This window comes from Balaenoptera ricei, chromosome 20 (assembly GCF_028023285.1).
Source record: "Balaenoptera ricei isolate mBalRic1 chromosome 20, mBalRic1.hap2, whole genome shotgun sequence".
Classification (NCBI taxonomy): domain Eukaryota; kingdom Metazoa; phylum Chordata; class Mammalia; order Artiodactyla; family Balaenopteridae; genus Balaenoptera; species Balaenoptera ricei.
The window spans coordinates 47,665,462-47,683,819 of record NC_082658.1 but is presented as its reverse complement, the minus strand read 5'-3'; the positions used below and the strand labels follow the sequence as shown (position 1 = coordinate 47,683,819).

At 48.6% G+C, this 18,358-nt stretch overlaps 2 protein-coding genes across 3 annotated transcripts; one reads left to right on the top strand and one right to left on the bottom strand.

Annotated features, from left to right (window-relative positions):
• Nucleotides 1–4,854: 4,854 nt before the first annotated feature.
• Nucleotides 4,855–9,402, bottom strand: TMEM199 (transmembrane protein 199). Of its 2 annotated transcripts, none has more exons than XM_059908512.1 (6): nucleotides 9,155–9,402; nucleotides 7,363–7,436; nucleotides 6,952–7,041; nucleotides 6,397–6,439; nucleotides 6,072–6,184; nucleotides 4,855–5,773 (listed from the first exon to the last, which is right to left on the bottom strand). In XM_059908512.1, exons 1-6 carry the CDS (start codon nucleotides 9,363–9,365, stop codon nucleotides 5,678–5,680), a joined length of 627 nt encoding a protein of 208 aa, XP_059764495.1. In that variant the 5' UTR covers nucleotides 9,366–9,402; the 3' UTR covers nucleotides 4,855–5,677. The 2 variants fall into 2 exon arrangements, with proteins under 2 accessions (XP_059764495.1, XP_059764496.1); XM_059908513.1 differs by having other exon boundaries at nucleotides 4,855–5,770.
• Nucleotides 9,403–9,493: 91 nt separating this feature from the next.
• POLDIP2 (DNA polymerase delta interacting protein 2) lies at nucleotides 9,494–18,223 on the top strand. Its single transcript, XM_059908010.1, has 11 exons — nucleotides 9,494–9,726; nucleotides 11,058–11,139; nucleotides 12,317–12,414; nucleotides 13,111–13,207; nucleotides 13,378–13,453; nucleotides 13,695–13,802; nucleotides 14,255–14,391; nucleotides 15,206–15,232; nucleotides 15,442–15,567; nucleotides 16,553–16,632; nucleotides 17,157–18,223. Exons 1-11 carry the CDS (start codon nucleotides 9,566–9,568, stop codon nucleotides 17,269–17,271), a joined length of 1,107 nt encoding a protein of 368 aa, XP_059763993.1. The 5' UTR covers nucleotides 9,494–9,565; the 3' UTR covers nucleotides 17,272–18,223.
• Nucleotides 18,224–18,358: the final 135 nt, after the last annotated feature.

Genomic DNA, 18,358 nt, shown 5'->3' with positions numbered 1-18,358 from the left:
GCTGCAAATGAATTGGGACGGGGGCCGTTTGCTTTTGAAATTTATCTCCATCACCTAATCCCTAAATAGGGCCAGGTTCCCCACAGATTCTGGGTGGGAGGTATTACCCAGGCTTCTGCTGGGATTGGTTAGAGGGAGAGTTAATCGAAGGGCTTCGGGCTCTGGCGGACAGACCCTGGAGAGATGGGAGCCTCAGCTGCATCCCCTGCTCCTGGTCCCACTTGTTCCAGGACACTCCAGCTGCCTCCACTTCTGGAGCTGCTCTGCCTCAGAAAGAAAATCTTGGGATCTGCAGTTGGTCTGTGCTGGATTCAAATCCTGGCTGCTAGGTAGTCTTGGAACTCTGCAAAAGTCTATGAACCCAAAAAATGGGGATGATAATACTCATCTCCTCTCTGTTTTGGGAACGAGAAGCAATAATGTAGGTGAAGGGCTTCACGTGGTGCGTGACACATTGTAAAAGCTCTCAATGCACGCTAGTTCCCGCTCCCTCTCCCTACGGCGGGCCATGAGAAACTGGGAAGGTCCCAAACTTCTTGCTCTTCTGGCCTCCTGCCAAGGACTCCCCTTTCTCCCTGGGAAGCCCTGGACCCAGAATGCACTGGAGAAAGCATGGTATAGTGAGACAGAGGGAGTGGCTGGGGCTGAGAGCAGACAGAGTTCCCTTCTCTGGGATGAGAACCAGAGGACAGGTCACCTGATTCCTATTTCTCATTCTGCCCTTGCAGATGGAGGCCACCTGCACCATGGCCATTTCCTCAGCAGGCACTAAGGCTTTGACTGCTTTAGCCCCAGAAGTCAGCCCATAAAGGAGCTCTAAATTGATGCCACAGAAACCTATTGGCTTGTGAGTAGGGGGCTGGGATCAGGTAAGGATGCCATCCCAAGAAAGAGGAGTGTGTGGGGAATGACTCCAATGGCATCCTGAGAAGATGCCCTGGGTCAGAAGCTATTTAAGAAGCCCTGCTCCACGGGAATTCCCTGGCGGTCCAGTGGTTAGGACTTGGCACTTTCACTGCTGTGGGCCCAGGTTCAATCCCTGGTCGGGGAAATAAGTTCCCACAAACTACTTGGCAAAAAAAAAAAAAGAAGAAGACCTGCTCTTTATCTAAAATTTGGAAGTCTTCCAACCTGAATCCAGGTACATGGAGGCTGTGAAAACTTGAGGATATGGGGGCAACCCGGCCCACGGAGCTCAGCACAGGTAAGTACAGCCATGACTCTCCACAAAGCTTCAGTGTAAGCTTTTTTTTTTTCTGTCATGTTTCAGGGTTGTATCACAACTTAATTTGCACAATAATATCTTTGTATAATAATTTTTATTTTAAAATGTATTTATTACTATAATCTACTTAATCATCTTACTGCTGATTTTTAAGTTGAATCCAATATAGAATTTTTTTTTTTGGCCGCACCGCTCAGCTTGCAAGATATTAGTTCCCCAACCAGGGATTGAACCCAGGCCCACAGAGCACCAAGTCCTAACCATGATGTCTCCATGTCGCCTGTGAAGTGAAGGCTCATGTCTGCCCAGTTCAACGCCTCTCACCCTTCTCACCCTGGAGTTGATAAATTACCAAATTTCATCTTTCCCTTTTTTTTTTTTTTGGCTGCACCACGCGGCTTGCAAGATCTTAGTTCCCCAACCAGGGATCAAACCCATGCTCCCTGCAATGGAAATGCAGAGTCCTAACCACTGGACTGCCAGGGAATTCCCTCCAATATAGAATTTTATTATTAGACATAACTCTGAGATGAACACTGGCATGTATTACAAACATCACTTACAGATATTGATAAATCACTTTTTTGTGTGGGTAGCTTTTATTTTTATTTATTTTTTAGGGGGAATCCTATTGAACTTTATTTATTTGGTTTTGGTGCTTTAAAAATTTTTTTAAATTTTATATTGGAATATAGTTGATTTACAATGTTGTGTTAGTTTCAGGTGTACAGCAAAGTGATTCAGTTATACATATAGATATATCTATTCTTTTTCAGATTATTTTCCATTATAGGTTATTACAAGATATTGAGTATAGTTCCCTGTGGTACACAGTAAGTCCTTGTTGATTTATATATAGAAGTGTGTATATGTTAATCCCAACCTCCTAATTTATCCCTCCCCCAACTCTTTCCCCTTTGGTAACCGTAAGTTTGTTTTCTAAGTCTGTGAATCTGTTTCTGTTTTGTAAATAAATTCATTTGTATCATTTTTTTAGATTCCACATATAGGTGATATTATATGATATCTTTCTGTAACTTACTTCACTTAGTATGATAATCTCTAGGTCCATCCATGTTGCTGCAAATGGCATTATTTCATTCTTTTTTATGGCTGAGATAAATTGCTTTCTAAAAGGGTTGTTGGTATGCTTTTTTTAGATACATATTTTTTATTTTTTTATAAATTGATTTATTTTTTATTTATTTATTTTTGGCTTCCTTGGGTCTTCGTTGCTATGTGCGGGCCCTCTCTAGCTGTGGCGAGCGGGGGCCACTCCTCGCCGCGGTGCGCGGGCCTCTCACTGCGGTGTCCTGTTGCGGAGCACGGGCTCCAGGCATGCGGGCTCAGTAGTTGTGGCGCACGGGTGTAGCCACTCCGCGGAATGTGGGATCCCCCGGGACCAGGCCCCGAACCCATGTTCCCCACACTAGCAGGCAGACTCCCAACCACTGTGCCAGCAGGGAAGTCCCTACATATTTTTTAAATACCTCTTTTTGCTGATCCCTGATGTAGATCATCAGAACTGTCCAGATACCTTTAGGTCAGTGTGTGAAATGTTTTCTCTAAGAAGAGTTGAAATGGAGGATGGTTCTATATTACTGACTAAAGCCAAAGAGCAAAGTGATGATCAGTTTAATTCCCAAGTCTGTCTTATGGCACATGAGTTGTCAGGCTCCCTAATGCCAAAGCTTAATAGTGACTCCACAAAAGTATAGGCAGTATTCTCCACTCTTCCCTCGAGCACCCTAAGTATGAAGTAAAAGAAAGGAGAGAGAATATAGAAAATTAGGAACTGCATCAGACCCAATGAATACTTCAACCTCAGACTCCTGAAGGTCAGGAAGAGAAAAAAGAGCTAACAATTATTAAGCACATGGTGAGAATGAGTTCCCACTCCATGTTAGTACTTCGTATGTACTTTCATTTGACCAATTTTCTAACTTTAGGAAGGGACTGAATAGTGTTAAGTGTGGAGAATGGTGACATGACAGCCAAGAGCCAGGGGTTCTAGTTTTGGCGCTAATAAGCTCTGTGGCCTTGGAGGTGATCCTCATGAATATTAGTGTCTTTGTGAATTGCTTGGTTGGGAAAATTAATCTAAGTTTTTGTGGCATTTAAAAATTCTGTGGTTCTCTGTTGTTTATTTATTTATATTTTTGGCTGTGTCAGGTCTTTGTTGCTATGTGCCGGCTTTCTCCAGTTGCGGCGAGCAGGGGCTACTCTTCGTTGTGGTGCGCAGGCTTCTCATTGCAGTGGCTTCTCTTGTTGCGGAGCACGGGCTCTAAGCACGTGGGCTCAGCAGTTGTGGTGCACAGGCTTAGTTGCTCTGTGGCATGTGGGATCTTCCCAGACCAGGGCTTGAACCCGTGTCCCCTGCATTGGCAGGGGAGGCAGATTCCTAACCACTGCACCACCAGGGAAGTCCCTGGTTCTCTGTTCTGATTTGTATGTTTCAGGATAAAATCTGTATATTTTTTCCCTCCTTTTTCTTACTGTTCTCGGCCCATATACCCCAGAGATATTCATTGTCAAAGGTGGAGAATGGAATACAGACCAAAGCAAATAATTCAAATAGATTTTTTAAGCACATAGCATAGATATTGGTCTGAAGGTTAAAGCTCTTTCCATTTGCAAGACCCAGTCACTTGAGAAGGGATGATGTCTACAAGAATTCTAAAAATCTGGTTTGGCTTTGCTTATCAGGAGCAATGAGTGACTCGGTGTAGCTTTTTAACTCAATCTTAAACAGTCTGGGTTAGTAGAAACACTGTAAAACGCCACCTGCATCTTTTCTCACAGTTGACATTTCTTCCAATCAACAATAGATATCCTAAGATTTCTCAACAAAGTTATCTGAGGTGTAACAGAAGGGCCTAAGCCCTCCCTCTCTCTCATGCAGAATATTGCCCTGAGAGGCTGACTTGCTATAATTCAAGAAATTGGCAATATTGTAGAGGAAACATCTACTGAGCCAATGAGTGTATAATTTCTAAGAACAGAATAGTGTCCTGGGGAAAAAAAAAGACCATGGGAGCTCATACACTGAACAAACGGAAAGACAGAATCCACCATTAGGAGCAGACCCTGACCAATTCTCACAACTATGGAAATCTTTGGGCTTTTGTGTTGTCGTGAGATTTGAAATAAGAATACACTGGATACAATAAATATTTATTGGATAAATAATAATGCTGCTATAATTTCTAAATGTCTTATAGAGATTCTATCAATACACCACTAATCTAAGTTCTTAGAAGTTTAACATTACATAGAGACTTCAGGACAACCTAGGAGTCTTTGGCTCCATTTAACAGAGGAAGGACCGAAGTTGATCATTTGACCTCTCTCAGCCTCAGTTTTGCCTTCTGGAAAAGGGGCCTAAAACCACTTCCTTTTCCAACCTCCAGGATTGTTGTGAAGACAAAAAGCAATCATGTAAAACAATTAGTCAACTGTGAACTTTTACATACTATTGTTTTGCACTTACCCAAACATGTTTAAGAATCCACATAAAATAACCTACATTAGGCTTATGTATAACAATATGTACACATATCATATATATTATAAAGTGTATACTCATTTATATAATTATACATAGAGTTAAATCTGAAAATAGTCCCGTCTACCAAGAATGTCTCCCTTTATTAGTTGAGACAATTCACAGTAGGCATACTCTCCCCACAAATACAAACAAGCACAAGGGGTTTTGCAATTAAAAGCAAACATACTGTTTTGCCATCTGAACTGTTTTCATTTTTGGAAGCAGAGCAAAGGGTGATAGGAAGGTGGGAGGTTTAAGGAGGGCTGGTGAGTGGTGGAGACGGGCAGAAGCATATAGAAAATCTGAGCAAGGCAAGCAGAAGGAAGAAGATGAAGACAGAAACTAAGATTCCAATAAGGTAGCTGCCTTGCTTCTGATTCCACCATCCTGTACCACCCGGCTTTCTCTTATTTGATGTCCTCTAATTGGTTCCTCTTCCAGCACAAACTGAAGAAAGGGAATCCCTTCTGCTTTCTTGGAGTCTTCTAATCTAAATTACAGGTCTGCATCAAGATGTGTGGAGCAAGGAGGACCACTGATTTCTGCACCTGGGCAAGTTCAAGGCAGTATGATCTACTTCTGGAAAGGCCTGGATTCTCTTTACTTCCAATGGAAAAAAAAAACCCAGCCCCAGCAATGCCCAGAATGGACTGTAGAAGGCAGATGGGCACCGGGTTCAGGAGAATGTACAGCTAGACCAGTTCTTTCCAGTCGTTGTCTGAGTCTCCTCTACTGCCCACTCTGTAAACTGACAGAGGATGGGGCTCCGCACAGGAACAGCAGGTGGTCTTGGCTCAGCCCTCTGACTAACCGGAGCTGAGTACAAAGAGCCTGATGGGTTGACTGAGAATCAGTGATTGGCAGCTGGGAGCCTGGAGTCTCCAGACTTTGATGATGAAGCACGGTTACAGCTCTCCCAGCTCACCTTCCATCACCCGCACCATGATGTACAGCTCAGCCAGACCCACCACAGAGGCCACGATCAATGCTGCCAGTACCTGCTGGGAAGTGCGAGAACCAGGCTTAGGGGATGCAGGCCAGCTTCCAGCTCTGCAGCCTCTAGCACCTAATAAGGATGGAGAGGACCTCAACCCAGCCCATAAGTTGGGGGGAAGTGAAGAAAAGAGGATCTGGATTCTCCTGAGGTTATTACCTACCCCTATGACTGTTGGATAGATCTAATGTCCCCCTTGTTTATCACATAAATACCTAACCTGTTCAAGGCATTTTCACATACGTCCTCCCTTTCCCACTAACACTCCCACCTGGGGCACCCTGCCCTGACCAGTACCTACTCACCGAGGTCATTTCTGTGAAGATATACTGGCTTCCAAGGTAAGTGCAGACGAAGGCAGCTGCCACCGTGACAATGAAGTTAAAGATGGTGATGACCAGAGCCTTCACTGACCTCACTTTGGGGAGGAGCCCAGGGAAGAAACCGTTAGGTCAGCATCCTCCAAGAGGCCCTTTTATCTCACAGCTGCCTCCCCCCTCAGCTGGGTTTCCCTCCAACAGCAAGCCTGAATAGCTCAGGCTTAAACCCAGAGCACTGGAGTGGGAAGGAGGGCCATGACTGACCGGTCCCAGGGAGAGGCTTTAGCAGCCTGATTTCCTAGTCCCTCACCTTGCTTTCCCAGGTCACTGAGGGTTCCACCATGCCTTGAATCCTGGGAAAAAGAAAAAGCAAAGGATTTCAGAATGGAAGAAGCTCAGAGCCAGCCCAGCAAGTATTCATTTGTCAGTCTGGGCTCAGCCCTCTTTATTACCCAACACATTACTTCTGCCTTCTCCATGGATTTTGTCTGGGACCAGTTGGATTCTTCTCTGGACCACAGGTCAAGCATTTCAGAGAAGAGACATAGGTTCCCAGTACCCATGTACCCCTCTCCTGCTCTGGGGCAGGAGCATACAGAGAATAGGAGGGAGCCCTGTCAGAAGAATGGCTCCAGGCTCATCCCCACCCTCTACAACCTTTAAAAATCAGTCACCATCTGAGCCCAGAGTCTCAGTAAATGAGTTGGGAATTGTATTTGGCTTGTACGCAGCACAGAGCTTCTACGGTCCCTTAATAGTATATAAACCAAGTTTCCATGTTGCTTCTTTCATCTGTACCTCTTCCCAGTGCAGGGCCCTGCTTTCAGGGGCTACACAGTCCATGTATTGAAGAGTGGGCCCTTACCTGACAGGTGACATTGCGGGTGATCCGCTTATATTCCTCATTGGCCAGCTGTATCTTAATCTTCTCCAGACGGGCAACTAGCTCTGGGTTCTGAGGCAGAAAAATCAAATGAGAAGAATGATATTCCCAGCTTGCTAGAAAGCAGGTCACAATCACTAGTTTCAGGGGACAAAGTACTGCTAAGAAGACCCACGTACCAGTTCTGCCTCCAGTGCTTTGGAAAATTTTTTTTTTAAATTTCAGTTTTCCAAGCTGTCAGACTGGGAGGACAATATCTGGTTCCCCCACCCCAGTATTCAAGGATTTAAAAGACAAATTTTTGAGCCCAAATGTTGATTCATAAATTTGGATGTATCATGAGTAAACCCAACTCAACCAACACCCACTCTCACAAACATATCCCTTACATACCCGAGGAGGCTTCACAACCTCTGGGAGATAGATTTCACTGCCTTCTAGGAGCTCATGAAGGTATAGTGTGGAACCTAGAAAGAAAAGATTTCCACAAACGTAATGATGCATAGAGCTGAGGTTGAAGGATTAACATCAGAGAAGGGTCTAGCTCTTCAGTTCTTTCTACCAAAATAAAACACGGCCATGCCTGTATCAATTCATCTCCAGGATCATTTTCAACTGGGAAGAAACTAGGACAATCCCACATAAGTATCTCCTAGTGCTACATACTGACTTTAATTGTTGGCTCTCAATTACCCTACCAATGTCACAGCTAATAACATGTAAGCCATTTATATCTGCCTTTAAGTTAGGTAATTTCTGTGGCCACAACAGAACTTGCCCTAAATAGGTTTAAGGCGTAGTGGTGGCAAATACTCACAGGACCCTGTACTAGATGATCTCTAAGGTCCTTTTTAGTTCCAATAATTGAAGAATCTACCCTTCACACTTCTGGGTAGGCTGTTAATTCTGGCAAAAGACCTTACATGTCAGTTAATCCTACTGCCCCCCTTTACATGTTCAGGGAACTGAGGCCCAAGGAAGAGAAATGACTTCTCCAAGAAGAGTTAATAGCAGAGCTAGAACTAGAACACAGATGCTACTCCCAGTTCAGATCTTTCAACACACTTTCCCATCATCCTATATCCAAAAACAAAAACAAACAAAAAAATCCCATTAGGGAATTCCCTGGTGGTCCAGTGGTTAGGACTCCGCACTTTCACTGCTGAGGGCCCAGGTTCAATCCCTGATTGGGGAGCTAAGATCCCACAAGCTGAGCGGCGCAGCCAAAACAAACAAAAAAACCATCAGATTTGGCACTCTTGCTAAGAAATCCAGATTCCCAAACAGGGCAAGCTCACTATGCTAAGATGTTTTTTAATGTGGCTTAAAAGAAAGAAACTGAACCTGTGCAGTGGTATTGAGTTAGAACTTGGACTTCCTCAAGGGTCAGGTGGGCCTAAGTGGGCCTGGAAGTAAAGAGGAGACTCAAGAGAACAGAAACTGCACAAGTAAATTTTGTCATCCACGAAGAATTCCCATGGAAATTATGAAGGGAGTGGGTTCCCCAGGGTTTATGAGGTGACTCTGGGGTTGGCCAGATGATCATTCCATGGGTGAAGGAGAGTGATGGATTTGAAACCCAGTCCCCCTAAAACTGAGTTCCCTTACTGAGTTTATAATTAATCTCTCTATCCAAAACTTTATTCCCTTTCTTGTCCCCTCTAACCTCAATCCTTTGCTAACAATACTAATGAACCAGAGTCAGATGACTAAAACTGCTATTGCTGATAACATCTTTAATGTACTAAAAGTGCTGTTATAGATATCATCATTAACCTGCAAACTCCGGTTGTTTCTCCAGGGCAAGGTGAGCTAACAGACGCCAGAGCCATGGACCACCTGGCCTGAGAATCCTAAATCAGAGACATCCTGACTCGCAAAACGACAATTAGGAAATGTCACATGACAGTGATTATTCCCAGCCTCTTTGTTCTTCTCCCTTAAACGAAAACCCCTTAACTCAAAGACCAAGCTGAAATGGATCTGAGGCTTGTCTCCCACTCCCTTGCTTGGCACCCTGCATTGAACACTGTACTTTCCTTCACCACAACCCTGCCTCAGTAGATTGGCTTTGCTGGGAGTAATGCAATCCCTCATAAAAATGCTAGAGGTAGGAAAAAAAACCTCAGGAGAGACTAAACTCTGGAAAAAAGGAGGCGACTCTGGACTGGAGACTGGGGCTCACCCCTTTCTCTCAGGTACTGATGCAGGTCCCGGATCAGGCGGAAAGAAACCAGGCGAGCGGGGCCAGCCGAGCGATCGCCGCCCTTGTGCTTCTTCCCTAGCACGGCCTCAAGCTCTGCCCGCAGCTTCCCGGGCAGCTGCTCTGGCTCCAGCTCCCCGCCGGGGCCCAAAGCGCGTACAAGTCGCTCGCCAGCTAACAAGGAAGACGCCATGACTAGCCCACTTTAGGGTCAGGTGACCCCGGGCCGGGACTTCCGTCCGCCTGTGCCGGAAGGAGCGCGAAGCTCGCGGGGCGGGGCAGAGGGCCAAGGGGGCGGGGAAGCGGCGCGGGGCAGTGTGGGGCGGGGGTGGAACGCCGCCCGGCGGCGGGTCGGGCCCTGTGTCAGCAGCCCAGCGGGTACTCGGGCGGGACATGGCGGGTTGTGTGGCCCGGCGGGCCCTGACCGTGGGCAGTCGCTGGTGGTCCCGGTCGCTGACCGGGGCCCGGGGGCCGAGGCCGCTCTGTGCGGCGGGTGGAGCTGGGACCTTCCCACCAGTGGCGACCACGACGACGCGGAGGCACCTCTCGTCCCGGTGAGGGACGGAGCACGGGGGCCGAGCCCGGAGCCCAGGGAGCGTGTCCCGGGCCAGAGGGGAGGTCAGGGAACCCGGCCGGCTGGGGGTGATTGGAGTTCGACCCGGGAGAGGGTTCCGGCCGGGAGCCGACTGCGCTGCCCGCACCACGTGCCAGGAGCGGACAAGGGAGCGCGGCCCAGAGCCCTGGGTTGTGCAGGGCTGGCTCTGAGGGGGAACTACTGACCCTCCCGGAGCGAATCTTACTTCCCCGAATGCGGGAATCCGAGCGCCGCTGTTACTGGGCAGCCCTTGAATTAAGTCCTAGGGCTTTCCCCCAGCCCGTGACTGGGCCAAGGCGTCCCACAGAAAGATGTTAGAAGTGGGAAACAGGACCCGAATCTGCGCCCTGCGTGGGTCCCAGGTTTCAATGTGACCTTGGGGACACACTTTCTCTTTATGTGACTTGGGGAAGGGGGTTTGAGGCCATGGGGATGGTGTGAGCAGCGTCTCTAGGGATGGGCCAGGCAGATCAAATTGGGGCGGGTGAATCAAGTGGCAGGAAGCATAAAGTTCACATCTCCAAAACAGTAAGAAGACAGTGCTTTGAAGGACCCCTAGAAAGAGCAGCCCTGTCCGGAGAGACCACTGTAAGAGCTGACCTTTTAGTGGGTGAGATTAGACACGGACACTGGGGAGAGATGATAGCTATTTCCAATTTAAGGCTCCTGTGAAAACTGATTAAATCTGAACAAAAACTAGATTGAGAGAATAATACTAGGTGTAGTGCAGGGGTGAGGACTGCAGTTTAGAGGGGGAGATGGACATGGAATTATAACACAAAATAAGTACTTTTTGAGCACCGTTTATACACTAGGCTTTGAGGGGGAGCACAGGCTAATCAGACACAGGCATTGCTCCCAAAGAACTTGCAGTCTCTAATGGAGATAAGACAGGGACACAAATAACTGAAATGCAAGGTGGGAAGGGCAGTGAAAATGCTGTGGGAGTTCAGGAGGGTGGGTCAGGGAAGGAATGGAGGCAAGGCATACAATTAAGCAGGGTCTGAGGGCATGATATGAGGAATGCTGAGAGTCAAGAGAGAAGAAAGTGATCTGGGAGCAGTCAGATCTTATGGAGGCATCTGTGGCTGGACCTCAAAGGAGGAAAGGCAGAATCTCTGTGGAGTGGTGACTTGACAGGACCCTTACCTGCTTCAGCTGGCCCCACTGCTGTGACCCTTCTCTGCTGTCATTGCCCTGGCCCCTCAGTATCCTAGTAGCTTTTACTGATGGATTAGTACCCTTCACTTCTTAGCTGTTCAGTTGCTTGTTCTTTTCCTTCCTAATCAGAAACCGACCAGAGGGCAAAGTTTTGGAGACAGTTGGTGTGTTTGAAGTGCCAAAACAGAACGGAAAATATGAGACTGGGCAGGTGAGTGCTGGGCTGCATCATCTTTCATTTTCACTGTGTGCTCTGCTTCTGAAAGGGTCAGATTTGGTCACAGGAATGAAAGTACGGTTTTCTGCCTTGGTGTTTGGTGCCAGACCAGAATCAAGTTTTTTTTTTTGTTTTTTTTTTTTAAGACGGGTTTTCTGTTTTCCTGGATTTGAATACATTTCATGTGTCATTGGGTTCTGTTTCCAAGTTAGTGTGGACAGAGATGGTTTGGACTGTATTGAGGAGAGAGTCCTGTTGCCGAAGAGTCATCTAACATAGTGGCTGGTGGGAAGCCAGTGGAGGGAGCTTTCAGAAAAGCAAACCTGCTTTCTGATGCTTTGTCATAGTTGAACTGATTGCAGTGAAGTAAGCTCTGGGTGTGAGTCTCTTTTTCTATGTCAGCTTTGTGCCAGATCCACTGAGATAGATTTAGGCCCCTTGTAGGTAAGGAGGACTTTTTGTTTATTCAACTTTTTTTTTTCCGTGTGCCTACAATGGACTGAGCTTTATGCATTGGTGTTAACTCAGAAAGCAATGCCTTCATGGAGTTGACAGTCTAGAAAGGAATTACAATATGCAAATGGTCAACGGCTGTACAGTGTGCTAACTGGAGGGGAGGTGAGCGAAGGCTTCCTAGAGGCCTCAGGTATGGCCTAAAGGATGAGTAGGGGCTTCCCTGGTGGCGCAGTGGTTAAGAATCTGCCTGCCAATGCAGGGGACACGGGTTCGAGCCCTGGCCTGGGAAGATTCCACATGCCGCAGAGCAACTAAGCCCGTGCGCCACAGCTACTGATCCTGCGCTCTAGAGCCCATGAGCCACAACTACTGAGCCTGCGCTGTAGAGCCCGTGCTCCACAACAAGAGAAGCCACCGCAATGAGAAGCCCATGCACCGCAACGAAGAGTAGCCCCCAAAGCCTGTGCACAGCAACAAAGACCCAATGCAGCCAAAAATAAATAAATTAAAAAAAAAAAAGGATGAGTAGAAGTCAGCCAGGTAAAGAGGCAGTAAACATGTTCCAGAGTTGGTCTGAGTGGATCACAGAGTTCAAGGGAAAGAGTAGCAAGACCTTGTGCTGGAGTTGCCACCACCTGTGCCACTTAGTGGTCGGGGCCCCACCTGGATGGACCTGCTGGGCTGCAGACTGACTGAGGCCTCTCTTTTCTCCCAGCTTTTCCTTCACAGTGTTTTTGGCTACCGAGGTGTTGTCCTGTTTCCCTGGCAGGCCAGACTGTATGACCGGGATGTGGCTTCTGTAGCTCCAGAAAAGTAAGTTTCCCTATCGTGCCTCACAGTATCCTCAGGAGGAGGCCTGACTCATGGCAGACATACATAATTGGGGTCCCAGCACTGAAGACAGCATTCTTCTGGGCCTTAGGAGCGGTCCCAGAACACTCCCTTGGCACTAATACCCATGGAGACAAAAGTGTTGAGTGCCAGGGACAGTCTTAAGCTAGGGGGTCCCTTTAGGTCTCCCCAGGATGCTCTCCCAAGGCATTCTCAATTTGCATTATAAGTACCCCAGAGGGCATCTGGGGGACCAGGCTTCTTGATTTCTTGATGTTCAGTTAGAATCTTTTCCTTAATCTCTTATCGTCACTAGAGTACATTAAAAAAGAAAAGGCCCAGCTCCATTAAATGATCACAGACAGCCCCTGGGATGTGAGAAGAGTAGGGTGCTCTGGGCTCCAGGGACTAAGGCAGCAGTTTGATATGCTCAGCGTGGCCCTTTTTTTCTAAGAGGCATCCAGAGAGTAAGACAAATGATGACTCTACACCACACTCTGTTGCTTGCCCCTGACTGAGGAATGCTGGGCCAGGGTGTGCTACACAGCTACCCAGCTGGTGCTAAGCTCCTTCAGCTCGGGCACCGGTCTGTTTAGGTGAGGGGGTGGTAGGGAGCTGGGGCAGGCACTGCTTCTGTTTTTCTGGGGTTGATCTTGGGCTTCTTCTCCTGCCCCATAGAGCAGAGAACCCTGCCGGCCATGGCTCGAAGGAGGTGAAAGGCAAAACTCACACTTACTATCAGGTGCTGATTGATGCCCGAGACTGTCCACATATAGTAAGTAAGCAAGATGGTTGCACCTGGGGCTCCTTTCCATGGGAAAGCCCCGAACCGTGATGGGGACTAAGAGAAGGAGAGGGGTCAAACAGGCCCAGATCAGCACTGGGCCCTAAGTCCTCAGGACTGGATAGTGACCGAGAAAATCTCTGACTCGCTTCTTGCCTTAGTCTCAGAGATCTCAGACAGAAGCTGTGACTTTCTTGGCTAACCATGATGACAGCCGGGCCCTCTATGCCATCCCAGGTGAGTAAGGAGCGTCTGGGTGGTGCCTGTCGATGAGGAGGGTCTGGTGTGTCTCAGGGAGAGGATTCTGAGGCCTTTCTGCTGTCCTTTAATCTGCTGGGAGGGAGTATAGATGCTGAGAGCAGGGGTGCCAGGGTCATCCCACCCTGCCATAAGGCCAGGAATTGTGTTTCTTTTCAGCCCCATTCCTCCCCCTTCCTGTGTGAGTTTCACTGTCTCTTTGTCTCTGTCTCTCTGCCAGGCCTGGATTATGTCAGCCATGAAGACATCCTCCCGTACACCTCCACTGATCAGGTTCCCATCCAGCATGAGCTCTTTGAAAGATTTCTTCTATATGACCAGACAAAAGGTAACCTCTATCATAGAGGGAAGGTGGAGTGGGAGGGCCCTTTCCTCAAAGAGAATATCCCAGAAGCAATTTCAAAGCTCTATTTCTACAATCTTATTTAATCTCCCATTAGACCTGTCAAGTAGATGGCTATTATCTCCTCCTCACAGATATGGAAACAGGCTCAGGGATGATGAGAAGGGACTCAAGGTTGCTAGGTGGTGGCAGAGTGAGGTCTGAAAACCAGGGCTCCTAACTCCCCGTCCATTTCTCTTCCTCTGACGTCACATACCTCCTCAGGGCTTATTCTTGGTAGGCAGTTCTGTGCTTTCTTCCAGCCTGTGCTTTTGCTCATGTTTGGGTGTCTTGTTTACCTGGGCCACCGCTGGGAAGGGTTCTCTAGGAGGAGCAGTTGGGCAGGGTGTAACGCCCCGGACGCTGGCCTGGACTAACCAGTCGATCTCTTGCCCCAGCACCCCCTTTTGTGGCTCGGGAGACGCTACGGGCCTGGCAAGAGAAGAATCACCCCTGGCTGGAGCTCTCCGATGTCCACCGGGAAACAACCGAGAACATCCGTGTCACCGTCATCCCCTTCTACATGGGCATGAGGGTATGTGCCCAGCCTGGGACCTCCCCTCAGGGCTAGGCCCCCAGGTTCTGTGTGGTGTCCCCAGTGACTGCTGGTGTGGGTTCCAAATTTAAACCACGTGCCTGTGGTTCTGCTTTCAAGTGCTGCGTGTATTGATTGGGATTGAGCAGCCTCTTGGCAACAGCTGACACCAAGACCTAGAGCGAGGAAACTCTCAGATCCCAGGAAGGGGGCCTCCTGGCTGACTCTTCCTTCTCTTCCGGCTCAAAGGGAGCCATGTCTATGAAGAATATACACATACTTGTTTAAATCAGTGTAGGCTCATCTTCCCACTTTTTATGCATTTATTGAGCTATTTTTTGCTTGGCCGTAAGCTAGGTCCTGGGGATACAAATATAAATGAAACCCTGTCCCCTGCCTTTCAGAAGCTCATGGTAGTGGCGGGAGGCCAACATACAGCATTCCAAGTATTGAAATAAGGTTGGGATATGGAAAGGCCGAGGAGGAGGACAGCAGCCTGGACCAGCAGTAATGTGGGGGAAGACAGGGAGGGTGGTGAGAAAGGGAAGAGCCCCAGGGCTGGTTTTTGTTGGCATCCAGCTCTGTTCGTGATCTTGATAGGATGAAGAGGAAGGGCGCCAGGGATGCACCCAAGGGAGGCTGCCTCCCTCTGGGCTTGTTGGCCATAGTTGAGACATCATCAACCCACAGATACCTGTGGCTTTGTTGTCTTTGCAACGTTCCTGGAATACATCCACTCCCTTGGAGAGCTGTTGATTGGAATAGACTTGTTCCTGCCCTCTGGGCCTGAAATTCTTTGTGTTTTTTCCCCCAGGAAGCCCAGAATTCCCACGTCTACTGGGTGAGTGTCTCCCTCGGGAGGAGGGGAGCTCAGGAGGTGTACCTGTGGGCGCAGGTTGGGAGGTGGGCAGGTTTACCTCTGGGGGCGGGAGGTGAGACAGTGCAGTGCTGGTGTCGGTCTTTGTTGCCCTTTGCTCTCCTAGAATTCCAAGGGGGCTGGCCCAGGGTCTGTTCCTTCTCAGATGTGAACTCTCTCCCCTACCCCCGCAGTGGCGTTACTGCATCCGCTTGGAGAACCTCGACAGTGACGTAGTACAGCTCCGGGAGCGACACTGGAGGATATTCAGTCTATCCGGCACCTTGGAGACAGTGCGGGGCCGAGGGGTGGTGGGCAGGGTGAGCATCTTTGGGCCAATAATGCTCAGTTTCTAGTCTTGCCCAGCAGGCCTAGGAGCTTAGTGCATGGTTTCCTCCTCCTCTGTGGTTAGGGACAGAGGCTCAGTGTGTGAAAGCTTAGGGCTGTTTGGGGTGAGAAATCTCACCCGTGAGATCGGTTTTCTTATAACGCATTTCACAGATGAAGAGACTGAGACTGAGACTGTTGTTTAACTAGCCCATGGTCCTATAGCTAGTAGTCGCAGGGCCTGGGTTTGAATCCAAGTGAGTCTGCCATCAAAGCTTGTGGTTGCCAGCCTTTTTAAAAATCTATTGGAATGCCCTTGGGTGGGGCATGGACCCGCCACCACTCCTGGTCATCCTTCCTCTGCCTCTTAACACGTGTACATCCTCTGCTGGTCCTTGAAGAGATCTGATTTTGCAATTCCTGTGTTACCCTACCCAATCTCCTGAGAAATAAAGTCATGAGAGAGGACCACATTCAACAGGCATTTATCCATGTTAGCAGGGAGTTGGGGAAGCAGCGTGGGAAAGAAAGAACAGGGCTTTGGAGTTAGTCTGTTTTCAAATGCCCACTGTGTTGTTTATTTACTGCATAACTTTGGGCGAGTTAACCAAAATCTCTGTTTCTTAGGATCACACCTATTACTTTATGATTACCAGCAGACTTAAGTTAGCAGAAGTTTGCTGAGCAGAGTGTGGCTCCTGGCACTTAGGTACTTAGTGAATGGATGCTGGACAGGGTATTTACAGAGTAGATCCTGGGCTTAGCATCTCTGCCTGTAACCTCAGCCATTCAGTCTGAGATTGTCTTTCCCAGGGTCAGAATAAAAGGCCCAGGTCAATGGCTGTGCTGTGGAAGGTGCTAGTCGGCTGTTATGGTGGGAGGCATGAGGGGGCATCCAGCCCAGACTGGCAGTCAGCATGTGGCCCCGGGGTACAGGGAGGTTGTCTGGCCTGACCTATTTTGCCTGAACCCTCACAGGAACCAGTGTTATCCAAGGAGCAGCCCGCATTCCAGTACAGCAGCCACGTCTCCCTGCAAGCTTCCAGTGGGCACATGTGGTGAGTAAGCACATGCTGGGGCAGGGGCAGCTCAAGTCCACGGACACTGCAGGTCAGAAAAGTGAGAGCTTATAGCTTGCAGTTAACTCTGGACCAAGTGAAGTCCTGAGGTGGAGCCTTATCTGCTGTTCATTGCTGTGTGGGTCTTGTCTGATTTATGACTGTTTTCCAGTTCCCTGTGATTTTGTAGAATGAGGACTTAGGTCAGAGAGGTCTGGTGACTTTGATGCTGCACTGAGTTGCCCATGTAGTCGGGTTTTTTCCCTCGAGTTTCACTCCTTAACCTGAAAGTATAGTTGGGTAGCTTATGCAGGGTGCATCTAAGGGCCAGATTCAGGAGAGCTTCATTTCTTCTTCTCACGTAGGGCCAGTATAGGCTCTTGGGTCTCTGATCAGTGTTGTCCTGGCATGAGCCAGGCAGAAGAGAGCCCACGCCTGTCTTATCCTGCCTCAGTTCTGGTGCTGAGGACATTGGGCTCTCCAGTCTTCAACCCTCACTCTCTCTAAACCAGTTTCTCTCACAGGGGCACATTCCGCTTCGAGAGGCCTGATGGTTCCCACTTTGATGTCCGGATCCCTCCCTTCTCCCTTGAAAGCAATAAAGATGAGAAGACACCACCTTCGGGCCTTCACTGGTAGGCCAGCTGAGGCCCTGAGCACCCAGGCTCAGACCCCAGAGAACAGCTCACATCCCACAATTGCTGCAGAACTCTGTCATGGGCCACAGTGGGTCTCTTAATTGTTTGCACCTTTTGATTGTGGGGTTCTTATTTTGGCGGGTGGAGTATAACTGTTTTCTCCAGAAGACCTACGTAGGACTCCTCCAAGGGTGGCCTTCCCCGTAAGCCCTGCCTACGCTGTGTTCCAGTAAACCTTCCCATCAGGAACTCTCTGTGTTCAGACGCCATACAGGCTAGGAAACTGGAGGAGTTTCCTAGCCTGTCACACAAGTTGTTTAGAATGTGAGGTTTGGTCAATAAACCAGTGCACGCTTGGCCCCCCTTGCCATTTCTGTCCCCAGGGTCTCAGGCTCCCTTTTTGACCCAGCAGGGGCCCTTCGTTGCTGTCCTTACTGCCCTTCCAGGAAGCTGCCCCTTCAACTAGAGTATCTGTCTCCTTCCTGAGGCTGGGGGTTGGCCGATGTCTCCCAGGTCACTCAGCCAGTGAGGCGGGGGCTGGACTGGACTCTTGTTCTCTTTACCCTCTGCCAAGTGCAGAGCGGGAGGCCAGCGTCAGGATCAAAGAAGTGGCTCAGCTCTTCGTGCTGGCCAACTATTGGCGTTTCTGGCCTCCGTGGGCCTGGGGGAGGAGTGAGGCGCAAGCCTGTCAGGTTTTCCGGAGCAATGGGCTTGCCAGCACAGGTCTGTCAAGCCTCCAGATCACAATTGCAGAAACTCAGCCAAGGAGTGTTAGGTATGGACAGTGACGAAGCCAGTCTACTTTCTGAGCTTCTCACAGATCTCCAAGAGCCAGAGATAAAATGTGCTGCATTTTTGCCCTGATTCTTAGGATTCCTGCTCCCCCACTACTATAGTGATTGTTACAGAGGTCGTTTTCTTGAATTAATATTAAATTTCAGTTCCAACCCTTATTAGTGTTGTCCTTAATCCTCCACCAGGGGGAGCCTGGGTTGCAGGGCAACTGAGTGCAATGGGGCATAGGACCCAGTGAGAACATAAGGTCAGGTGGTGAACAGAAATACAATTATGATGTCCACAGCAGCGAG